Source organism: Ostrea edulis, chromosome 6 (assembly GCF_947568905.1).
Source record: "Ostrea edulis chromosome 6, xbOstEdul1.1, whole genome shotgun sequence".
NCBI classification, from domain to species: Eukaryota; Metazoa; Mollusca; class Bivalvia; order Ostreida; family Ostreidae; genus Ostrea; species Ostrea edulis.
The window spans coordinates 23,058,103-23,083,240 of NC_079169.1; the positions used below are offsets into that span (position 1 = coordinate 23,058,103).

The 25,138-nt window shown below is 34.3% G+C and overlaps 1 protein-coding gene across 1 annotated transcript; it reads right to left on the reverse strand.

Moving 5' to 3' along the window:
* Positions 1–11,913: 11,913 nt before the first annotated feature.
* Positions 11,914–24,448, reverse strand: LOC125683311 (homeobox protein Hox-B7-like). Its single transcript, XM_048924344.2, has 2 exons — positions 22,150–24,448; positions 11,914–12,739 (listed from the first exon to the last, which is right to left on the reverse strand). Exons 1-2 carry the CDS (start codon positions 22,709–22,711, stop codon positions 12,435–12,437), a joined length of 867 nt encoding a protein of 288 aa, XP_048780301.1. The 5' UTR covers positions 22,712–24,448; the 3' UTR covers positions 11,914–12,434.
* Positions 24,449–25,138: the final 690 nt, after the last annotated feature.

The following is a 25,138-nucleotide window of genomic DNA, read 5'->3' on the forward strand; positions in this document are numbered from 1 at the left end:
CTCCGTTTCATATTCTTGGAGGAAAGGTTAAGATTTTGTCTTGCCCTGTCTTGTATTTTGTCTAACTTTTCTCTAAGTAGTTCTACGTAGTCCGTGTGAAAGACTTGGTTGTCATGAGTTTCAGGTTTTCCTAATATAATGTCTATTGTCAAGGTTGGTTGGTTGGCAAACAGCATTTGGTAAGGAGAAAAACCTGTTGACTCGTGTTCTGACGAACGATAGGCCAACATGAGCAAATATATATACTCATTCCAGTCGTTCTGGTTTTCAGAGACAAACGCGGTCAACATGTTTTCAATGGTTCTATTAGCTCTCTCAACCATGCCATCAGATTGGGGCCGTAATGGAGTCATGTGGGTCTTGGTAATTCCCAGTAATTTGCAATGTTCTTGGAAGACTTCAGATTCAAAGTTTGAACCTTGATCTGAATGCATGGAAAGGGGTACACCAAATACTGAGATTATTCTCTCAACTAGTTTATGTGCTACAATTGTAGCTTCCTGGTTTCTTAGTGGTATGGCTTCCAACCACTTTGAAAAATAATCTCTCAACAACAAGTAAATATTTATTTCCTTGTTTCGTACGGGGTAAAGGTCCCAGAATATCAATGGCAATTCTCTAAAATGGAGCGCCAGCATTATAAGTCTTTAATGGGGCCTTGTATTTCTTAGGGTTATAGTCTTTGTGTAAATTGTAACCTATATTAACACTTTTTGTAACTTAGAGAAGACCAAATGCAAAAAAGTGTAAATTGTAACTTAGCAAAGTGTAAATTGTAACCTCAAAGTGTAAAATGTAACCTGAGGTCAAAAACTCGATATTTTAGAATGAGTGACCACATGTATAATAGTTTATGGTATGTCCCAAGGAACATTTCTGACCAAGTTTGAGAATTTTCGAACAAGTGCTTTTCGAGTTAATTTCTCGACTTAGGTTACAATTAACACTTTTAACGAAAACATCTACTATAACGAAATCGCCAGGATTACGATTTTTTTTTCGTTTCGGGGTCAAGATTGACGTCAGAACTAACCATCTCGGGGGGTGGCACGCAGAATTTTTACGAAAGGGTACGATCTATATGCGCTTGACACTCAAGTTACAATTTACACTTCCTAACCCTGGGGTTAGAACTTTTTTCTGATTTCTTGGTTAATTTCGACTTTTTCGGGGTAAATAAGACTAATAATGATTGAAATAGCATAAATTAGGAAAAATAATTTTTTTTTGATTTTTTCGACAGAAATTAAAGAAAGTTTCTATGAAAGACATGTCGAAATTAGTCGAGTGACATTATCGCAGGGGCGATTTATTTTTTGACAAAGAGGGGGTCACGAGCAATGCAATGAATAAGTAATAGTTTTCGGACATTTTCGCAGGTGCGATTTATTTTTTCGACAGACTATGGGTTGTGAAAAATGCGAACAAAGAATAAATAACAGTTTCTGGTCTAAATTTTTGTCGAAACTAGTCGAATGACATTATCGCAGATGCGATTTATTTTTTCGACAAAGAAGGGGTTACGAATAAAGAAAAAGTAATAGTTTTCGGTCTAAATTCCTTAGAAAAATAAAATACTCTTTCAACAGAAATTAAAGGAAGCTATTTGAGACATGTCGAAATTAGTCGAGTGACATTATCACAGATGCGATTTATTTTTTCGACAAAATATTGGGTGCGAACAATACGTCTAATGAATACTGAATGGTTTTCGGTCTAAATTCCTTAAAAAAATTTGTTGCAGGATTTATGTTTATTTAATACAATCATCTCATATTTAAAGAAGAAGTCCCAATATCTATCTGTATTTAAGCTGTGCTCTCTTGTAACAAGCACTTACGACTGAAAATGGCTAAGTCAAAAGTGGAATTGTAAAATCTCCATTTCTGTAGTCGCGATTTATTTTTTCGACAAACTATGGGTTGTGAACAGTAGGTATAACGAGTACTTAATGGTTTTCGGTCAAAGTTCTTTGAAAAAATAAAAGAAAGTACTCGTAACATCCAAAAACGAGAGGTCGTCCTGTTTCGCATTGCCTTTTTGGCTGCCATGTTTATACTAACAGAGTCGTATTAATTTTTGCTGCAGAATTTATGTTTATTTAATGCAATCATCTCATATTTAAAGAAGAACTCCCACTATCTATCTGTATTTAAGCTGTGCTCTCTTGTAACAGGCACTTTTGGCTGAAAATGGCAAAGTCCAAAGTGGAATTCCAAAATCTCAATTTCTGTAGTCGCGAATTATTTTTTCGACAAACTATGGCTTTCGAACAGTAGGTATAATGAATACTTAATGGTTTTCGGTCAAAGTTCCTTGAAAAAATAAAAGAAAGTACTCGTAACAGATGCCGTACTGTTTCGCACTCCCTTTTTGGCTGACATATTTATACTAACAGAGTCTTTAAAAAAAATTTGCAGAATTTATGTTTCTTTAATGCAATCATTTCATATTTAAAGAAGAAGTCCCAATATCTATCTGTATTTAAGCTGTGCTCTCTTGTAACAAGCTTTTTAGGGCTGAAAATGGCAAAGTCCAAAGTATTTTGTCGAAAATCTGCATTTCTGTAGTCGCGAATTATTTTTTCGACAAACTAAGGTTCCGAACAGTAGGTATAATGAATACTTAATGGTTTTCGATTGAAATTCCAAGAAATAATAATAATAAATATTCGTAAACTCCAAAAAGCAAACATCGCCTTTTTCGCTAGACCAAACTGCTGTCATATCTTTACGAACAGAGTTGAATTTTTGTTTGTGTAGAAAATTAATGTTTATTTAATGCAAGTACCTCATATTTAAAGAAAAAGTTCCGTTATCTATCTATATTTAAGCAGTGCGCTCTTGTAACAGGCGATTTCACTGAAATCGCCTAAGTCCATAAAATCGCAATGAATTACTTAACAAATTAATTTTTTGAACAACTAACTGTGCCAAACTATTGGAAACCTTGATAAACCCTAATCCCCAGCCCAATTTCCATTCAATCCCCATTCCTTTTATGATTTATGCCCTAACCACCATTTTTGAACACTTAAGTTACAATTTACACTTTTTGGACCCCCAGGAAATCCTAACCCCAGGGCAATTAGAATTAATTAATTATGACTAAAGTGATGGACATTGTCCAAACTATCTCCAGTATGAAAAGTATCTAAGTATCTCAACTTTAAATGCTAACCCCAGGGGGTAGACCATTACTATATATCCCATGTTAAACGTTAAGTTACAATTTACACTATTGAAAATGGTCTTTTCTCCCCAAAACGGGCACGGGTTAGAAAATCTGGTGTGCGCTAAAGAGCCCTTAAAAAACCTAGTTCAGGGCCACCAAGCATTCCAAAATATCCCAAGGAATAAGGGAACAACAAGGGTTTCAAAAGTGTAAATTGTAACTTAAGTGGCCTGGACTACTAACAAGCCCAAGTATAGGTGTTTTGGGCCTAAAAGTTATTAAAATCACTTTTAATATTTTTTTCCGTTGCTAACATGTTACTAGGCATCAAATACAACACATATCCAAAAATTATAAAAAAAAAATCCCCCAATTATTAAGCATTTCTAGGTAGTAGACCATCAGAAATTGAGCCTTAGTGAGATTTGTGTGGAGAATAATGTACCCAACTAGAGCGCAATATTTGTACGAAAATTCTACTACATTTTGGGAGTTGGGGGTTAGGTGTGGGTTAGAAATAATATGTTTAGGGGTCAAACTAAGGCCCTAACCCTGGGGTCAACCCTCTGTAGCCATAAACCTAGAAGACCAAATGACCTAAGTTACAATTTTTTGACCCCCTGGGGTTAAGGTCAATTGATGGAATTTCAAACTTTGTTGACCATATCTGGGGAGATCTGACCCAGACCTGCCTAAATCTGCAAAAAAAATTCCTAACCTTACCCCTTACCTTAAACCTGGGGGGTTACAACTTAAGTTACAAAAAGTGTTAACAAGCATATTACATTTAGAACACCAATTTTTAACATCACTTCTCAAATGGTACCAGAAATATCTGGTCTGAACTTTAGACAAGGTTTTCTTTATTCCCAAGTGTCCGCCTATGACATTATTATGTAAATGTTTCAGCACTAGGGCCTTTAATTCTTAGGGAATAAATAATTTCAGAATAACATCTTCTCCACTGTCTGATTCCCATTTATAATAAAGGATTTCATTTTGAATAATAAGAGATCCCCATCTTTGCCAATAATATTTAACAATTAATTTTATTGTACGGGGACACATCCTGCCATTCTGGTTTTTAGGAATTCTTTTTCCATTACGTTATAATACTCATATTCGGATCATTACTTTGTGATTCTGTTAACTTTTCATTTGGAATTGGTACAGTAGGGTCAATTGTTTCTGAGGAACCAGGATCTTTGTTTGACTTTTTGTTTGCCCTAGTAGTAACTTTGTGTACACTGTTCTGTACAATAACATTGTGGGGCTCCTCATGTAGTCACCTCTCTAACCACCAGCTTTTTCTTGGCAACTCGTCTGACGAATCCATTTTTGCGTAGATGTAATTGCACAGTTCTTTTGGATATCGGTTGTTCTCTATTTTCATGTAGAGGTTCTGAATCCTGTAGATAATACAAAACATCATTTAATGCACTTAATATCTATATTTAAAAAGCTACATGCACAAGTTCTTACCTCCGTGTACTTCCAACTCTGCACTGTAGAGTTACGTGTTATGCGAAACTAATGACGTAATACGCAGAAAACTAAGGGATTGCATCTAGTCACACGTACAGTATGATGCAATAAGCATTCGTGCAAAATGGCGGCGTGATTACATTCGCGACGGAATTAGGTCAGACTTCAAACTAAGATATTTCGTTGTACTTAAAGTAATAAAAACTTACTTAATACTTCGTAAGATGACCTTTCAGTCGAATCACACTTTGTAACCTCCTCGGAATCGACCGGTATAAACTCTGGACATACTGAGGTGTGCTGGCCGTCCAGATACTCTACTTTCGCGGAACAGATCCTATTTGTTCTCGATCCTACCAATACGTCCCTGTAGCTTTCTTTTTATGTGTAGCCATATATTTTCAATGATGTTGATGTTAGGACTTTGTGCTGACCAGCTCATCGTTGTTATGCCATTTCTATGAATGAAAGGTGAAGATAACGAGCAAATGACCAATCTCATAACTCCTATAATGTAAAACTTATACGGTACCAATTTTGATGCACCAGATGCGCATTTCGACAAATAATGTCTCTTCAGTGATGCTCAACCGAAATGTTTGAAATCCGGAATAACTATGAAGTTTTAGAGATAAATATAGCCAAAAACAGCGTGCCAAATAAGTGGAGCCAAATTCGTCCAAGGATAAGAGCTATGCATGAGGGAGATAATCCTTAATTTTGAAATGAATTTCTAAATTTTATAACAGCAATTAAATATACATCCGTATTTTCAAGCTAGTAACGAAGTACTTAGCTACTGGGCTGTAGAGACCCTCGGGGACTAACAGTCCACCAGCAGAGGCCTCGACCATACAAAATAGGTAGTTGGGCAAACACGGGCCCTTTGACAGCATACCTGTCAAAACTTTGGGTTGAACGTGCACGGTGAAATTGCGCATTGTCATCTTGAAAAATGTACTGGTTATTTGGAAAAGGTCAGACTCTGACCGGCCATAAATTGTCATCAAGAATTTCCTGGTATTTCTCTGCATTAATATTGCCTTCAACTGCTGAAATAGTACCGACCCCATGCCATGTAATACAACCCCAAATCATAATCTCGTAGCATGGCTTCGTTCGACGTACCTCCAGAAAGTCTGGTCTCCAACCTTCGCCCCGTTTTCACCAAATGTAAATGCGACCATTTTGTCCCACAACTATTTTAGACTCGTCTGAAAATATCACTTTTCTCCAGCATTTGTCAACTTTTAGTTTCCTTTTTTTGCCGACACCAAGATAACCGCTTTTTCCTGTTCACCTCTCTAACCATCAGCTTTTTCTTGGCAACTCGTCTCACGAATCCATTTCTGCGTAGATGTAATTACACAGTTCTTTTGGATATCGGTTGTTCTCTATTTTTATTAAATCTATCCGTTAACTCCCGTAAACTCTCTCTCTCTCTCTCTCTCTCTCTCTCTCTCTCTCTCTCTCTCTCTCTCTCTCTCTCTCTCTCTCTTCTGTGGGTCTTTACAAGCCGTTCCAGCTTCCGATAATCTCGGGCTGTCACAGTAGGTTTCCTGTCTTGTCTTGGAATATTTTCTTTAGAACCCCGACGTTCTACACGCTTCTTAAAACATCCTATTGTTGACCGGGACACACCGAAGGTTTCTGACACATAACTGATGGGTTTACCTTCTTGTATTAACTTCCATGCAATATCTTTTACGTCGTTACTTAACACTTTCCCTTTGCGCCCCATCTTGTTTCTGTTTACAATGCAGACGACAATAAAATCATGTGACTCATGAAATGTCACATGGTTAATTTTTTTTAATCAATAACTATTGAAATACTGACGCTGTTCATAGACCGCTTTATTTATCTCTTAATCCATTGGTTGGAAGTGTGAATGTAAACACGCCGCCAATTTGTACGAATACTCATTGCATGATACTGCACATGTACACGGTCAAATGCTTAAACATGTGACACTTGTGCAAGTTAGATCCAACCATTTTCTTGATACATATTCAATGAGAAATGTACATGTATATAATTATGTTAAATCCCACCATATTTATTAAAAGTTACGTCCTAAACTCATTAATTTATACACAACAAGAGTACCGCAAACGGTTCAATATACGCCCGTCGGAGAGTGAGATTCAACCTGAAAGCATATTGTACACTCTGAATTGATACCACACACATTCTGAATAGAAAAGCCTTAAAGTGGGTCATGGTGCACCAATCCACCTGACATGCGAACTGATTATGTATTTCTCTGAGAGTGAGGTTGTGACAAAATGTCGGTGCAATATCTATCCATAATGATAAAAAGTTCAGGAAACCATTTGATCTCCTTTTAGCCCTAAAGTAGGTCATGGTGCACCAATTAAGTTGAAATGTGAACTGAATATGTATTTCTCTGAGTGGGAGGTTGTGACTAAATTTCAGAGCAATACCTGTATTCCTCCAAGGGGAAGCCTCTGGCTAAATATCAGGGCAATATCTGTATCCGTAATGGAAAAAAGCCCGAAAAACTGTCTATTTTTAGCCCAAAAGTATGTCAAGGATGGACCAATCCAGCTGAAATCCAAACTTAACTTGTATTCCTCCAAGAGGAAATTTGTGACTAAATTTCAGAGCAAAATCTGTACCCATCATGAAAGAAAGCCAGGAAAATTGTTTGACCTATTTTTAGTCCTAATGTAGGTCACGGACGGACGGGCCAATCCAGATGAAATGCAAATTGAACTTGTGTTCCTCTGAGAGGAAGCTTATGTGTAAATTTCAGGGCAGTATCTCTAACGAAAAATGCATCTGTGAAAAAAGTCCGGAAAACATGACCCCGAACTGACAGACAGACGCATGGACAGCGCCATAACATTATGACGGCGTATAATAAAAAGTATAGTATAATAAAAACTTTAGTATGTGTACAATTTAGGTTCTACCTTGTGGTATTCTTATGTACGCGTTAGGGCGAAAATGCAAAGACGGTGACGATAATAGTATTGCCAATATCGATATTTGCTTCCTCGCATGGGGAAGTTTCAATATGCCCAAGATAGATCACTTGATTATCCAGTAAATTTGATAGGACACCTGTTACTAATAATTAGTATAACTTCCTTAAAAGTTTATTATATGCTGTGTAAAATACGTTTGCTGTTCAATGAATTCTCCTTGCTATAATTATAATCTTCCATATGGTACAATGTACCAACTTTCTCTGCTTATGAAAATTATTCAATGTATAACGAACATATTTCATATCTAGTAAATGGATGATGGGAATTTTGTAATCATAGTATCATTTTGAAGGGTTCATTAAATTAAAATAATCCATCTTAGGAATTTTCAAAATTCTGTTTAATGTTTGATTTATTTCACCTAGAATTTAACATTGAAGTCTATGGGAAGAGTATGTTTTATTAAAATATTTTTGAAAGAAATTATATTTTCTTACAAATTTCTTGGTAGAAAGTTATATACACTTTCTCTTTATGAAAATATAGGGGGAAAATTAATCATTTACCACACACATTTTAAGAAAATTGTTTTTCTTATTTTTACAAAGGGCATACAACTCTTCAAAAAAGTCTCAAGTGCAAAAGGTTTTACGAGTCATGTATAGTTCATCTACATCACTTTCATCATTATTTAACCATAGACATTTATGTTGATTTGAATCCGTCAAAAGTGTTCATTATCCTTTCGTTATACATTGAATGCTTTAAATTCTAACCAGTTTGTTCGACCAGCTTTTGAAGTTTAGTTTTCAGTATCAGTCGTGTATCTGTGCGGTACATGTAACCTCCACCTTGTGAGACATCTGTTTATTTTGCATTTGCCTAATACTGTAGACCATGCCTGAACAGTGTAAAATGTTTCTTCAGGTGAAGCACAAGTATGTCCCAAATTACCACCGACTCCATGTAAGAGAAATATATCACATTGTGTTTCAGGTTTAATTAAACACACTCAAGAAACCTTTCTTTCTTGCATACCCCCTTTTTTTTAATTTTTGATCGAATGTTTGCAATTTAAAAAGAATCGGTCAACAGGAAGGAATTTAATAGATATTTTGAATTTAAAGCAATGCTAGCTCTCATTCTAAAGATTGTTTTGTTGTAAAATTGTGCTATTATGATAGTTTTGTGCGTAACTTTAGCCATAATCATTAATAAGATTAAGATTTTATTAAAATAAAGACTTGGGTTCTTTTGAATATACATGTATAGCATTATATGGAAGTTATTTTTTGTACGGGAAGAAAATAATGTACGTTTGCTTCCTTCAGAACCTCTGAAAGGTTTTCTAATGCAAATATTATCATAAACCATATTTTTTCTGTCAATGAATTAGTAAATCACAATTTTACAACTAAAATTCCCAACGTCAATATGACAGTTAGAAAAATTGCTAAAATTGGGTGCAGTTATATTGTAAAACGTATACGGTACCAATTTTGATGCACCAGATGCGCATTTCGACAAATAATGTCTCTTCATATATATATATATATATATATATATATATATATATATATATATATATATATATGATCATTTCATTTTTATTGATTACTTGTGATCAAGTGTATAGATTTTTGCAAGAAGAGGGACAACTCTGTTATTCATAAACTCGACACTCTCTGAACAAGGGAAGATAACTAGTACCTATACGACAAAGGAAAGACAACCCTGTTTTCGGAATAACAACACAGAGGTTAATCAAGGAGTTGTTAAATGTTTTAACATGTTATGTGTCAAGAAGACGTGCGGAGATTTTCACGCACAGGTACCGAGCATTTGAGGTCACTGGGACATTGTTTTATCACTCGATGATTACATTTCCCATAAATAAGTGAATGTCAGAAGCTGCGGAAGACAGGTGGGGTAACTGTTGTATCCCTGCGAGGAGTGATGACCTACAAGATGTTGGGTTTGGGAGGAGATGTCAGTGCGTCATAGATAAATTGGCGAGATTTAGATGAGTTTTGTTTCATGGGATACGTAAAATAAAAACTGATATGTTTCTTATTCTTAATTAAAATTTAGTAAAATATCTTCACTGGAATAAAAACAGAAGAAAGAGTTCAGAACGGTGGACAATAGCACATATTCTAAAACATGTTGAAAACATGTAGCCTTTTTTAAAATGAGATTTATTATAAAACATTTATTTAGACATAAACCTTGATTTTTACATTTAAGCTTAAAATCAGAGCATTTGATATTTTAAAACATATTCATAATTTTGTAGATTCCCTCCAAAATATATTCTGGTAATTTTTCACAGTTACAAAAATCTCAGTATAAAATGCTGTCTCAGTTTTATATTGAAATAATGAATACGAGCATTCCTGATCAAGATGCAACGGAATTTTTTTGTCCAGTTTGTTCTTTTTGAAGGAAGGTGAATGTTTTAATATGTTTGTGCCATCTGTGTAGGAAACGTATGTTGCCATATTATTTTTTCTTTGATGTTCCGGAAAGAATAAAAAATAAAATATGGGTCTATGTTTTATTGACTTTGAGTCACATGTTCATGTTAAATGTCCAAATTCAATTGAGTTTGGGATGTAATGCATCTGTCCAAATTTAATTTGTCACTTACAAGTTAGATATCAAATTCATGCATGCCCTGGTTACGTTTTTGTCATGGCCCCTTTGTGGCACAGTGTTAGAATAGCTCTACAGATTTGAGTAAGGTAGTGTTTAGTTTGTGTGTTTGAATCCAGTTGCAAATTGTGGAAACCGATTTGGTTGATATAAATGTCCACATCTGACGGTAGGAGTTGCACATATATGAAACTTAACCCTTTCTGTGCATGTCAGTTGCTATGACCATGTCCTGCAATACGATGGGAAGGAAACGCTGCGCTATCCTTTGCTAACTTATGAATGCAATTTGTTTTTAACCACAGTTTACAATTCAAGTACTGTTTAATGGTAAAATATTTTATGAGTTCCAGAATTTTACTTTTATAACATTTAATAGAGAGTTATGAGATAATAATTGAACGAAATTTTATTCTTATTTGGAATTATAATTGCACCGCGATTCATAATATATTGAATACAGTTTATATAATTTTTGCAATATAAAACGGTATTATAAGATTGCATTTTGTAAATTTTAATGTCACGAATGGCAGTAAAACTTTTTTTGTAAATAAGTTGTAAATTTTATATCCACTGCTACCCAATAAATTAATAATTTACTACAACGTAACAAAAGGTTGATAGTCCGGGTTTCAAATAATCATGATGCATTTTTAATAGCAGAATGAGTCAATTTATTTAGTCCGACACTGTATGAATATGGATGAACATTTCTATTTTAATGAAATTAGTTTCTATTTTAATTACACAAATATTAAATCTGAAAAGAAATTTATTCTCGGGACGTTCGGGTGGTATAATTTCGGAATATCCATGCATTAGATAGCATCATTATGAAACTATTAATAAAGCAACAAAACTCGATAGCGCGGGTCTGTTGCTGTTTCCGAGAACTTGGCGTATGAACAGTTTATAATGTGACATAGATATTTTTCATCAACATAAATTCTTCACTTGTTTTTTCACCATACCGTCGTATCGGAACAGTCGTCGACCAGACTTTGATTTCATTTCCTAATTACTGAAATCTGGAATAATGATATACTCAGAAAATTTACTTATTTCAATGCTATACAGCTTTAATAATTTGTTAGAAAGTTATTTGAAACATATTATGCACAATATATATTTTTAGCTTATGAAAAATACTTGATTGTTCCAAGTCAAATAAGTCCATATGCTATTGACCATAACTAATTTGATTTTTATTTTTGTAGAATTCCAATATGAAGTCAGCTATGGAATAGGTATTTTTCTTACAATTTATATACATGTATTTAGTAAACATACTAATTTTGAGGACTGTCATTTGCTAATTTCCGATCTTTTTATTGAAGATGAAATTTAGTGTTGCATTTAAGTTTTAAAATTCAGGACATTTAAGACAAATTATGTTACAATTAAATTGTTATACTTAATTTATTTTTTCTGAATCTTTAAACTTTATAAAATGGCATAACAAGACATCTTGAACTTTCGATGAAAATGCGTTCATTAGATTTTATTCTGATTTCAATTTATGCAATCCTTGGAGTATATTCCATTTCTCATATACTAGTAATAAAACGTGAAAAGGTAATATTTTATTTTTCCAGTCGGATGCAAATGTTCTTCTTGATCCATGACGACAAAGAAAAAGTAAATGTTATAGATATCTTTAATATTTCAGACAACTAACACTATCATTCAACATTTGTATAAATGTAACCAATACATCTCGCATTCATCGAGATTGGTCACAAGATTTGGGACTGATGTCATGGAATACTTTACGTAATCTAAGTACAACTAATCAGAAAGTTCTTTGGATGTAAAGTCTTTCGCAGCTTTCGTGTCACTGTCACTTCGGGGTTTCACCGGTTATTTTCCGAAAATTATGCAGGAAAAATGGAATTCAGATTGATTTCGAGTAATTTTTTCATGGTCTGTAATTTTTCCTATTCACAGCTTGTGTACTTTGAACAGTCCTTACATCCAAGTTTATGACACATAAACCACAGTCGTTCCCCGAGCCCAAACTTCATGCTGGAGGATCTCAGCGGGTCCGGATAACGAACCCGAGCGCTTTCATAAGTACTTCAAAAACTGGGACACGTCTGCCAGCAATTTTTGCCAATCGATTTTACCCTGAGACACAAAGAGTTCGCAAAATGTACTTTCTCAACTAGAAAAATTGTCATCTGATCCGGGACTGGCTAATGACGTCATCCCTCGATCCGTATCATTCTCTGGCTTTGATCTATCCGGACCTGTCAATTTGGGTATATTATTGTCCTTTTTCCACTTCATCCGCCTGTTTTGGAACCAGATTTTAATTTGACGTTCTGTAAGTCCTAGTAGGTGAGCAATTTCAATCCGTCGCCTCCTCGTTAGGTAGCGGTTAAAATGAAATTCCTTTTCTAGCTCCAGTGTTTGGTAACGTGTGTAGGTTTGCCTCGTCCTTTTCTGTTCGTATGTGACCTCAGCTGAAAAGAAGATGGGAAGTAGTCAATATACAATAATGAAAACTCACCCAGTCCCTGCTCACAGATAGCAATCTAGATTTTGTCAACATGGCATTACTTGATGAAATTGTGTTTCCCCGGAGTGTCATGGCTACGGAAGGTCAAATCTCATTACGCAATTGAATTCACATTTAACACAAAACTGCCCATACAAATTCTAACATTACTCCAAGGTCATGTTAATAGTTATATCATTTCTCTTTCAAAATACAGGTTTAGAAGAAATTAAGCTTAACAATATTTTTCATTGATAGAATGTCATTTCATTTAGTGGGATTCGGTGTTGTCTTTGTGAAGTTATTTTTAATGTACTTTATTTTTTCTTGACCGATCAATTGCTACATGTGTTGTCTGTCAAAACAAAACGTTCGTTACATCATACAACTTCGCATGTCTCGGGCGGGCATGTTAACGCTTGTTCCCTTTGATCAAGCAAGCCCTCCCCGCGTCCTTAGATTTTAACGACATTTTTACTGATCTGAAGAGGAATCTATCGAGCAAAAAACATTTTCCGAGTTGGTATCTACAGAGCCGGAGTCTAGACGACGGGCGTGTATCCGCGATAGTCCCCGGTAACCGTCCCCGCTGACACGTGTTACAGGGAAGTAACACACATTGTAGGCCCCTTATAACCCTTAAAACAGCCTTTGTGCTTCATTCGGAAAAGAAAATTTTAATAATGTATTCTTAAAACCTAGAGTACCAAGATTTTATTTTTGATACTAATAGATACACAGACGTGTTATACACAGGCTTATAAATACACCGACTTGTATACGAAAAGTTTATAGATACACCGACATGTATACGCAAGGTTTATAGATACACCGACATGTATACGCAAGGTTTATACATATACATATACAGACGTGTATACGCAATGTTTATAGATACACCGACATGTATACACAAGGTTTATACATATACATGTACAGACGTGTATACTCAAGGTTTATAGATACACCGACATGTATACGCAAAGTTTATACATATACATATACAGACGTGTATACACAAGGTTTATAGATACACCGACATGTATACGCAAGGTTTATACATATACATATACAGACGTGTATACGCAATGTTTATAGATACACCGACATGTATACACAAGGTTTATACATATACATGTACAGACGTGTATACTCAAGGTTTATAGATACACCGACATGTATACGCAAAGTTTATACATATACATATACAGACGTGTATACCCAAGGTTTATAGATACACCGACATGTATACGCAAAGTTTATACATATACATATACAGACGTGTATACACAAGGTTTATACATATACATGTACAGACGTGTATACACAAGGTTTATACATATACATGTACAGACGTGTACATCCGCAAGGTTTATGCATATATATATATACAGACATCTATACGCAAGTTATATACATATACAGACGTGTATACGCAAGGTTTATACATAAACAGACGGTTATACACAAGATTTATAGATACATAGACATGCTATACTCAAAGTTTATAGATAAAGATATGTTATATGCAGGTTTATAAATACACATGTGTAGCACACAATGTTTATAGATACATATACGTGTTATATGCATGGTTTTTAGATACATAGATGCGTTTTACACAAGGTGTATAGATAAATATACGTGTTATACGCAAGGTTTATACATAGCAGTCAACATACGCAAGATTTATAGATAAATATGTTATGTGCAGGTTTATAGATACGCATATGTAATATTAGATGCAAAGTTTATCGATATATAGACCAGGGTCCAGTTGCAAAAAAGTTAGTTAAGTTTAACTGACATTTAACTTCAAGTTAAGACGATATAAATGTTCAAGTTCATAGCAAGTTAACTGTCAGTTAAAGTTAACTAACCTTCGTGTAACTGGGTCCTTGTTATACACACGTTTTATAGATGCACAGATGTCTTATACTCAAGGTTTATAAATACGCATACAGGTTTATACACACTTGTACAAAAATATATTGTGAACAATGTTTACAGATACACAGACGTATTATATGCGACGTTTATACATACACAGATGTATTATACACAAGCTCTATAGATACACACATGTGTTATACGCAGGGTTTATACATATACAGAGGTATTATACACAAGCTCTATAGATACACACAAGATACACACATGTGTTATACGCAAGGTTTATAGATATACAGATGTATTATACACAAACTCTATAGATACACACATGTGTTATACGCAAGGTTTATACATATACAGATGTATTATACACAAGCTCTATAGATACACACACGTGTTATATGCAAGGTTTATACATACACACACGTGTTATACACAAGCTCTATAGATACACACACGTGTTATATGCAAGGTTTATAGATATACACACATGTGTTATATGCAAGGTTTATAGATACACACGTGTCATACGCAAGGTTTATAGATATACACACACGTGTTACATGCAAGGTTTATAGATACACACGTGTCATACGCAAGGTTTATAGATATACACACACGTGTTACATGCAAGGTTTATAGATACACACGTGTCATACGCAAGGTTCATAGATACACACACGTGTTATACGCAAGGTTTATAGATACACACACGTGTTATAAGCAAGGTTTATAGATACACACACGTGTTACAAGCAAGGTTTATAGATATACATACATGTGTTATATGCAAGGTTTATAGATACACACGTGTCATACGCAAGGTTTATAGATATACATACGTGTCATACGCAAGGTTTATAGATATACACACACGTGTTACATGCAAGGTTTATAGATACACACGTGTTATATGCAAGGTTTATAGATACACACACGTGTTATATGCAAGGTTTATAGATACACACACGTGTTATATGCAAGGTTTATTGATACACAAACGTGTTTATAAGTATTTGTACACCGATATGCTGTAAACAAGCTTCACAAATTCACAGATACGGCTTACAAGATTGGAGACAAATGTATTATGTTCGATAATTATACATACAGATGTGTTATACCCGATGTTTATTAGTCAGTAATATATTTATCCTTTAAGTTTAAATCATACTGTATTGATTATTTTAATGAAATGTAATGAATCCTGAATGCAGCGACCATATGGGTTTTGTCAGTTTCTAGTTGCGCAATGTATTGAATCAATGTTATCTTTAGTGATTGTTTTCTGATCAAAGACCATATGCTTTATAAAAAGTTTCACTCGTGTCTGATTTACAATTCTATTTGCGTGCAGGACTTCTGCATTGAATTACATGAATAGTAACTGTAAACAAAGGCCTTTTGAGTATTGAAAACATGAAACTGTAACTAATGATTGTACAAGGACTAACTTTAGCATCTTACCCTTAACATTTGTAATATTAGCTTTGTTAGACCTAGTTGTCGGATTTATGAATAAATGAAAGCAAAAAAAAAAAAAGAAATCCAAATATACTGAATTAGATTTACTCGTAAAGTTTTTAGAATTATAACCGTCCAATGTTCCGTGTGCATTTGTATGAATTTCATGAAATGGAGCTAGACTAATGTAAATATGAATTATTAAGATATTTCTGGTTGTGGTATTTGGTCATGTTGGTTGCACATGATCGATTTCACACAATAAATTTGCGTACATTGCAATTGCTCGCAAAAACTGAGACCTCGCGACCGGGTACAAAGATAAAACATGCAAACACCGAGTTGACTTGGAACCCAGAGACTTCGCAACATGACCAGTTTTTATTTCCGGTAGAATGTACGTCACATGGCAGGGCAATGATTCAGCAAATTATCCCTGGAAGACAGAATCTTTTCCTATTTTGATACTGAAAAATCAAGCCGTTGCTGCTCTCATACGGGAACTAGATAGAAATCAATTGTGCGATGCGGCGTTACCGAACCAATTAAAGATTGATGCAAAAAATATCGATGCATATTATTGCAAGGTTTTTTTTTACGATGATTTTTTTTTTACTCAAATGATGGCAAAGATAATGAAATTCGAGAACATTTGATTGAAATCTAATAATTATTAGATGGCTTGACATATCCCAGTCATTGTACACCCATACTCGAGACTGGTGTCCTTTAATTAGCCAAAATTAATTAACATGTTGCCCAAAGTTACACATGTTTCTTTGATAAACAAACAGCATAATAATAAATGGGTATGTTTTGTATAATGTCACCATAAATCAATTGTTTACATGGCCCTGGTCATTGTGAAATGTACACCACGAAATCGCCAAATGCCGGCATCACCTACGGCTATCGCTTGCTTTTCGGCCTTAATGGACATTAAGATTTTTCACTTTTCATTCAACTTTTGTTTGTTGTCTTTGATATCTTTGTTTAGATTTTCTGACAGATTAAAACCAGCATGGCATGCTATGTAAGACTGGACATTACCATCCGGGCAATTCTTTACGTCACATGTCAGTGTGTTAGCGTATCGTTTTAAATAGATTGTGTTACTAATGTAATTATAGATACATTATTATTAACGGAGAATTCTTTACTCAGTGTAAAAAACATCGTATAAAAAAATCACATTAATGTCAAATTGTATTCGCTATTATAATGATTATGTGCTCAACGCTCAGTAATGGCTTTTACACTTGGTAAAACAGCAACTTGATCTGAAGGTGCATTTGTAGTTATACTATACGGAGGAAAAGTGCTCAATCTTTTGTACTGAATATATCTTTTTCAATAACAGATTGATTTCATGTAAACAGTTTACTGCGATCCTGATAGTGATCGGCTGTGTTGGCTAGGTAATGTAGTCCTTATTTAACATTCAAAGATTAAACGAAAAATTCATATCGCTCACCAGGAAACCCAACGGAGAATGCAGTGTGCGCCAAAAAATGAAGAAGAAAAAAATACGCGTTTTCCTTGCAAAATATTCTCTGTATGACTTACACATAATATTTGTAGACAGCATACGTGAGATATAATATCAGTATACACGGAGGCATGCATTCTATTTCCTTTTGATTCATACTCCATTGAACCTACAGGAAATCAATAAAATAGTTTGCGACAAATTTCGCTACTGTAAACAAAACAAAATAAAATGAAAAAAAAAAAAATCCAAACTACCAAAAGCAACCACAAACAACAACAATTAAACATTCAAAACTTCCCCAAAATATCTACTGTCTGTATACAAGACGTACTCTTTCATATCAGATATTGTCTTTTAAAATTATCCAATGCAGCAAATGTGCATTTCATGCACATGTATATGATGGTTGTAGAAGGGGTTGTTGTGTTACGTTATTTATTGAGTAAAAAGATAAAAATGAAAATTGTCATAATGGAATATTTTTAAACTTGCCATAGTTACTTTGTATGAAGCCGGTGTTTGAAGTCTGAGATGTATGAGGAACAATTGAAGTGTTTTTTTCTGTGAAGTAACCAGAGCATTCAGCATCAGTAATTAGTCTAATTACTTTCCATATCGCCCCCCTTTTCTCCCACTATCGTTGGTATTCAGAGGACCCCGAGAACCGTTTAAGCTTGTAGCTCTGTCGACAGATTCTCAGAGAAAAAAAGAGAAGTGCTCAGACTAAAAAACACGGCAACTGAGGGATAATGTGTTTCAGCTAATTGGTATCATGTGTACCTCTCAGACACTCGATATCCCTCTATGTTCTGCTCAAATCTGTATCCTGGCGCGAAATCTAATAAATATTTCCACATAAGATTTTTTGAATTGTTTATGATCCTCTGTGGAGAAGTAGCAACTTAGTGTAATATGATATTACATTTAGCTATTATCGTGTTATTTTTATGTGCATTAAACACTTTGATTTCAGTTGAAATGATGTTACAAGAAAGCTTTCTTTTTGTGTAGCTTTTGATCTTCGGGCTCGGCCTTCATAGGATTCACTATCAAACCGAGAGGAAGCTGAATACTGAGTTCTCGATGAAGCTCTTCATCAGAATATACAAAGTTTCACGTTTTTACCCCTTTTAAAAAACAGCTGGTTTTTTTTTTTATCTCCTTGCTTCAACAAAAGCGATATTTATAACTTTACACACTGTACTTTAGTGTATGTTGAGACTGGGGAAAATATCGTTTTGATATGATTCACTTTAGTATGAAACACAAAGTTCCCATACAATCCTTTAAGGAAAAATTGTGCATCACTTTATATGGAGTAACAATCATAAGATTTTATAATTTCCTTCGTAAGAGGATAAAAAAAAAAACCCATTAAATGACCTGCCAACTGTACCATTTTAAATATTAAGAAAGCGAAATGTTTTGCTTTTTCTAATTAATTCCATGACGACACAAACATCATGACATATATAAATCTGCAAGCAAGTCCTATAACTTATTAGAAAGTGCGCCTGTACATGTTGTTGCATGTGTAATATGCCTGGATGCTCATGTGTTCCAAGAGTAACTACACTCCTCGCTTTGCTGACGGCATACTTGTTCAAAGTTTTTAGCTTTTGTTATCAATTTATGAGCATGATTTTTGTGTGATTTAATGTATGTCTTCTATTTCATGCAGAGTAAACACGCAGACAGCTAATTAAATATGTCTGCAATTTATTGTGTAAAAAGAGTTATTTTAATATTTTTGTTTTATTTCCCCCCTCCGTTTTTCAGTTTTGGTTACCGTGATTATTTAGCAGTTTTATTTGGGCTGTTGTCCTTGAATTATAAGTACGCCAGTTTGTAGGACATCCATCACTTTCGGCAGATAGACTGACAAAAATATTCCATAAATGTAGTGTCTATCTTTTCAAATATCATAGTCGTTTTACCAGCGGCCATATGTTGAAAGAAAGGTGTGAATTTCTAGGTGTTATTAACTACAGGTGTAAGGAGATCGTCTTTTTCTCTTTTATTTTCCTTTAGAAATAAGCTCGGGAACAATTCTACGAACATGGGTGATGACATTTCAAGATAAAATGGAAACCGAAGACGGTGATCCGTATTCTTTTTTATGAAGAAGACAGGCATAAAAGCAGCTCAGATTATTCAGAGGAGGGGACTAAATCAACAAGATACGCCATACGTATTTTTGATAAACTTCCATCAAATGATTCCGCTCATTCATCACTAAAATTCACTACCTTTTGACAGTTCTAAGTAGCAAATAATTAGGGTTCATCCTCGGGTACCATCAAAATAAAGAAATATTATACGAATATAAATTGTGTGTAAATTTGTATTTGATCTTTTCATTGTTTACATTTAGATTTCACTTTTTTATGTTTATAGTTATGAAGCATTCGGATCTTTAGCAATTCTCAATTGATTTTATAAATAAGAGACCTCTGAATGATATAAATGAAATGCATTTATTAATATTGTTTCAGTAGAATTATGAATATGCCAAGTTCATATTTTATTTGCGAGAATTAATTTGCATAAAGCACACGATACGGAGATATATTTTCTTCATAGAAGGGATTTGTGAACGGATGTTGTAAAACTAAATTTTAAAATAATAATAAATAAATAAGGCTATCACATTACAGTCAGGCTTTGTGTTTCAAACGTTCTGTCATAAGCAGTAAAATGCATCACTAATCCAGTAATAATTTTATGGCCTATAAATACACATATTGTCATGGGTAAATGGCGCATTCACAGAGGAAGATTTTAGTAGATTTTGTCTGCCGCAAGGACATAAACATCATCTTGAAATCATAAACAGCATATTTTTTAACATACTTTTAGGATTGTATTTTATTTCACCGCTAAAGTCTAATCTTTGTTTTTGTGCAGCATAATATTTCAAGACCATTGTATTTTACATTTATTAAGGTTAAAGATTTACGTAATAATCCCCCAGTGACTAACCAACACATATGTATCATTATAGAATTTAAAGGAAGGGGTGAGGGACAGTTATATAATAGGAGAGAGTAGCTTTGTAACATTTAAAGTAGTCGTCAAATACCTGAAGCATTGTATTGAAATACAGTTGGTAAACACCTATAAAACTATGAAGAAAATACAGGTATAAATATTTTTACTCAAAAAGTACATATCGCAAGATACAATGTTATTTTCTTTATATAATTTCCGTTAGACTTAATAAATTTTCGGGTCATGTCTTATCATTCACGTTTGATTTTTGAACTTATTTAGAACAACATTAACAAAGTGGAAAAGTCAAAATAAAACCGATGAATAATAAATGATTATTTTAAATGACATGATTTAAAAAGAAATGTACTTGCATGCATATGATTTTCCTTTTTTATCTTATGTTTGATTTATATATGAGTGTGTACCTCATGTAATATGATATATGTTTTGAGAGAAATAAATGAACGTGAACATGAATTGAAAATATTTTCAACATTTTCTAGTTTTCTTTAGTTGTATGTTGACTTCAGTAGGAAGGATTTGCTAGGGTTCTTCGCGGTATATAATGTGTAAACTGTCTCAATTTACTTTGTGTTGAATAAAATGAGGAAAAGTCGCTTTCATTCCTTAAATAAATTGTTTAATATCATAATAATTAGATAAAATGTCAAGAATAATTTACAAATGTATATTCCATGACAATTTCTAGTCTTTGTGTTTATTTTTAATTTAGAATATTGTGTTTTTCCTTTCCTTTTTCCTTCTATATGTTGTAAACGAGTGTGTTGTCAGGAAAATTTTTAGATACATGGCTACGAAAGAAATGTTTCTTTTTAAAAGGGAAAGGCTACGAGGAAACGACCGCGAAAGTCCTGTGACGGCCGGATATTCGACCACATTTCGCCATTAAAAATCGTCACCTATATATGTTGCTTATGTGTGTACAAACGACAGAGTGACCAGTTGGACTAATACTGATGAATTTATTACCTGGTGGACGTTTATATTGCATCAAAGATATAATATGGACAGTTTTCATACCACAGTCACCCTTGCATGAATGAATGCTACCTAGTTATATTCTAAAATGAAAAATTTGAAAAATATTCGTTGAATAATAATCCCACGCAACGCTATAGAAATTTATTCAGGAAGAATACAAAAACCTACCAGTTGTTTCCTCCATGTTTAAAATATTTACACAGAATATATACATTTGGAATGAGAGCATCAAAAAAGATCTAAAGGGGGAAATATAAATCAAAGTCGTAAAATTGTTGAACGAATTTGAATTCGTTGATGCGTTTAACACGGCATCGCAGCGCCATCCGTATTTCGCAGGAAAGCCATTTTGTTCGGACTCCGCTGCGCCGAGGAGCAGCTTGCCATTAAAACCGACATTAAAATTGATTTAATGTTTACTCGCCTAGCACTTCTTTACATGTGACATAAAATATCTATCACACACACTGACACTGGCAACGTGAAAAGAAGTGGGAAAAGAATCTAGAGATCAAAAAGCAAACACCTACCTCCATTAATTGTGGAACCCATCCATGGAAAAACTTGCATATTGGGTGCAGGCGAGAGTCCATTCATTCTGGCTGCGGGATTTGTGGCTAGATGGCTCAGGTCTGACCCGTGCATTTGGGAGACCGTGGGGTGATGGGGCTGTTCGTGAACAGAGTAGGTAGGGGGAGGAGTAGGCACACAAGAGTCCTCATTTTTTACACAATTTGATCTATCGTCTGAGTACGATTGTCCATGATTAAAGTTCTGTGAATTTTGGTAAGACTGATAAAGAGAACCATTGCTTCCTGCACAGAAGCCGGGTTGTTTGGACACAAGGTTCATCGGCTGGTTCGGTCCATGAGAGTCTAATCTGTCATACATGGGATAACATGGATATCCTGACATTCCATACGAATTGTCACTGTTGTCAAAACACATATTATGTGGAGTGGAGTGAAATCCTCCTCCTTCTAGGTGTTTTTCAGCCCGGGGGTAGTACACCTCCGTGGGACTAGGACCCCCTGACCCGGGCATATGAGCGGGCATGATACTGCTATAGTACGAACTCATACTATCACTCATAAATGACCGCTTTATCTAGTCCTGTTTGATTTGTATTCGGAACATTAAGACCTAACCTCGGTCATATAATGTTTCTGAAGCCACCCCCACTGTATGCTAAAACGATCTCTCGTGTGAAGAAAACGCATATGATGGAATCTCGCGCCCAATCAGAAAAAAGATAAGAGTCACGTGATCACAATATTCATCGGAACAATTTCTCACCTGTGTTAAGTTTCACTGAAAGTTTTTAAATTTCACTCGATGATTTAAATGTTCCTAAATTATGAATAACAATTTTGATGATTTTTTCCGTAATGGGAGACTATTCGTTTTTCCGGTAAGCAGTGTGTTGGTATATGTTTATATGAAGTGTTAATCAAGTTTACCAGTTTTATATCAATGCCTTGATGCCGGTGGGCAGGCCTTGTATATTTACGCTACATTGATCTTCAGTGAAGTGTAACGTAACTTATATAGAAAATTGAAGAAATCAATCGTTCTAATTGTCTAACGTTAAATAAATGGCTGATAAAAATATTATTGTCTCCCCAAACATCGCCATGTTAAAATAATAAATAAGTTGCTGATAATGCATTTTTCTTTCCCTTTTTAAAAAAAATCGACCAACATTGCAAACATGTTCGGGTATGAAATCATAATTTGTTTTTATTTCTTATGAATATTATTATTTTATCAATATTTTATTTATCTAAATTTATTTTTCTTCCACGTTTCAAAAATCTGTGTAGAGCACACTTTTTACACCATAGGTGCGAACCTGAAGCTACTCAAACAAGCCGGACAATATAAGCCTATCATTTACCTATTATCGGAGTCCGTATCTCCCCAAGACGTTTCTTTGTAAACCACACGGCGTTTGTTGTCTACCGAAAAGTCACACTGACCGGATAATTCTTCAAAACTCAGAGAAAATTGGACATTTATCTGTTGAATGATCAAACGTTTACATTCTGTAATTGAAATTTAGCTGAAGATTTTCTTGTTTGTTTTCCTAAGATTTGTCATCAATCTTGTTTTTCCCGCTTCTGGGCGACAAATAGTGAAAAAGAAATACGGTTATTGTAACTGTTTTGTGGATAAATACCCTTGTTGATTTTCGAAGGAAAAAAATTATCCTTAATTAAATTTCAAAGTCAGATTGCTGCTCACGACCCGCGTGTGTTGCTACATGTAACATTGCCCTGGCTGTTCAGCTTTTTATGGTTTGTTTTGACTGCAGTGTGCAATAAACCTGTTCTAACTTTGTGTCTATTTACACTCCTACCAGTCATGCATAATATACACGCCGTAAAGTGTGATATTCGGGGCTCATTACTACAGATTTATAGACCCTTAACCCTCCTCGGAATATCTCAATACACACTACATTTTTATTACCCTTCAATGGGCGAGTAATTAAATGATATGCGTACTTAATCTGGGATAATAATGAGGAACATGGTGTTTGATTTTTATGTTTTAACTGTAAATAGAATTTATGGTCTCTTCGGACATTACGACAACGGGATGAACCAAAGTCACGTGCTTTGTAATTGCAGTGAAGATTCGTATTAACATGATATTAACTAAAACGATATTCTCGCAATATATAGTACGTATTTTGTTTCGAATTGCATATAATTATAACACGCAAAAATGGAATGCACAATAAATAGATAATTTTCAAAACGCTATCTTCTAAAAAATTGAAATGCAAGATATAAATGTGAAAAGTCAAGTGAACAGCAGTAAAATAATTAAAGTTGTATTTATTTGAGATTTAAAAAAAGGGGGGGGGGAGATGCATTTACATCATGGATCCATTGCTATGGGCACTTTCAGTACAGTAATTAAACCAATAACAATAAAACAATACATATTGATACTCCAAATTTTGATTGATGAAAAAGCATTACAAAGTGATCAATGTTTATTTATTCATATCCCGGAATAACACTTAAAATTATACATTCTAAAAAGAAAATGAATACACATTGTACATACAACTCCTGCATTCAAATAATAATAATGATAAATATATATGATTTATACCCAGTAAGCATACAGCGTTTGAGCTAGCAACGCGATCTGTATACCCATACATAGAATTTCTGAACCAGAGTAACATTCGAATGCAAAAGCCTAAAAAATAATTATAGAATACGATACACAGAGAAAATGAAACGTCGGAGGTTAATTTCAGTTCACGACAGTTGCAAAAATAGTCTCTTTTTTTTTTGTCGGAAATATATCATGTAGCAAGGTATCTAACGCCGATTAAGTAAAATTATTGTAATCAAATGGACACAGGATCGTTGTAAAGTAAATATAGAATGTAACGCTAAAAGATACAAATTCCTACCTTTATCAAACATATTCTGACCCGTCAACGGTGTGGATCTGCAGTAATATAAACCAGTTATGAATGTAAAACACATATTTCAT

Bases quoted from the DNA above. Each gene is read 5' to 3' on its own strand.
- LOC125683311 (XM_048924344.2), bottom strand. From the start codon at position 22,711: ATGAGTGATAGTATGAGTTCGTACTATAGCAGTATCATGCCCGCTCAT. The intron at 12,740-22,149 runs GTAGGTGTTTGC...TCTTCTTTTCAG, and splicing joins GGGTTCCACAATTAATGGAG to CTGAGGTCACATACGAACAG.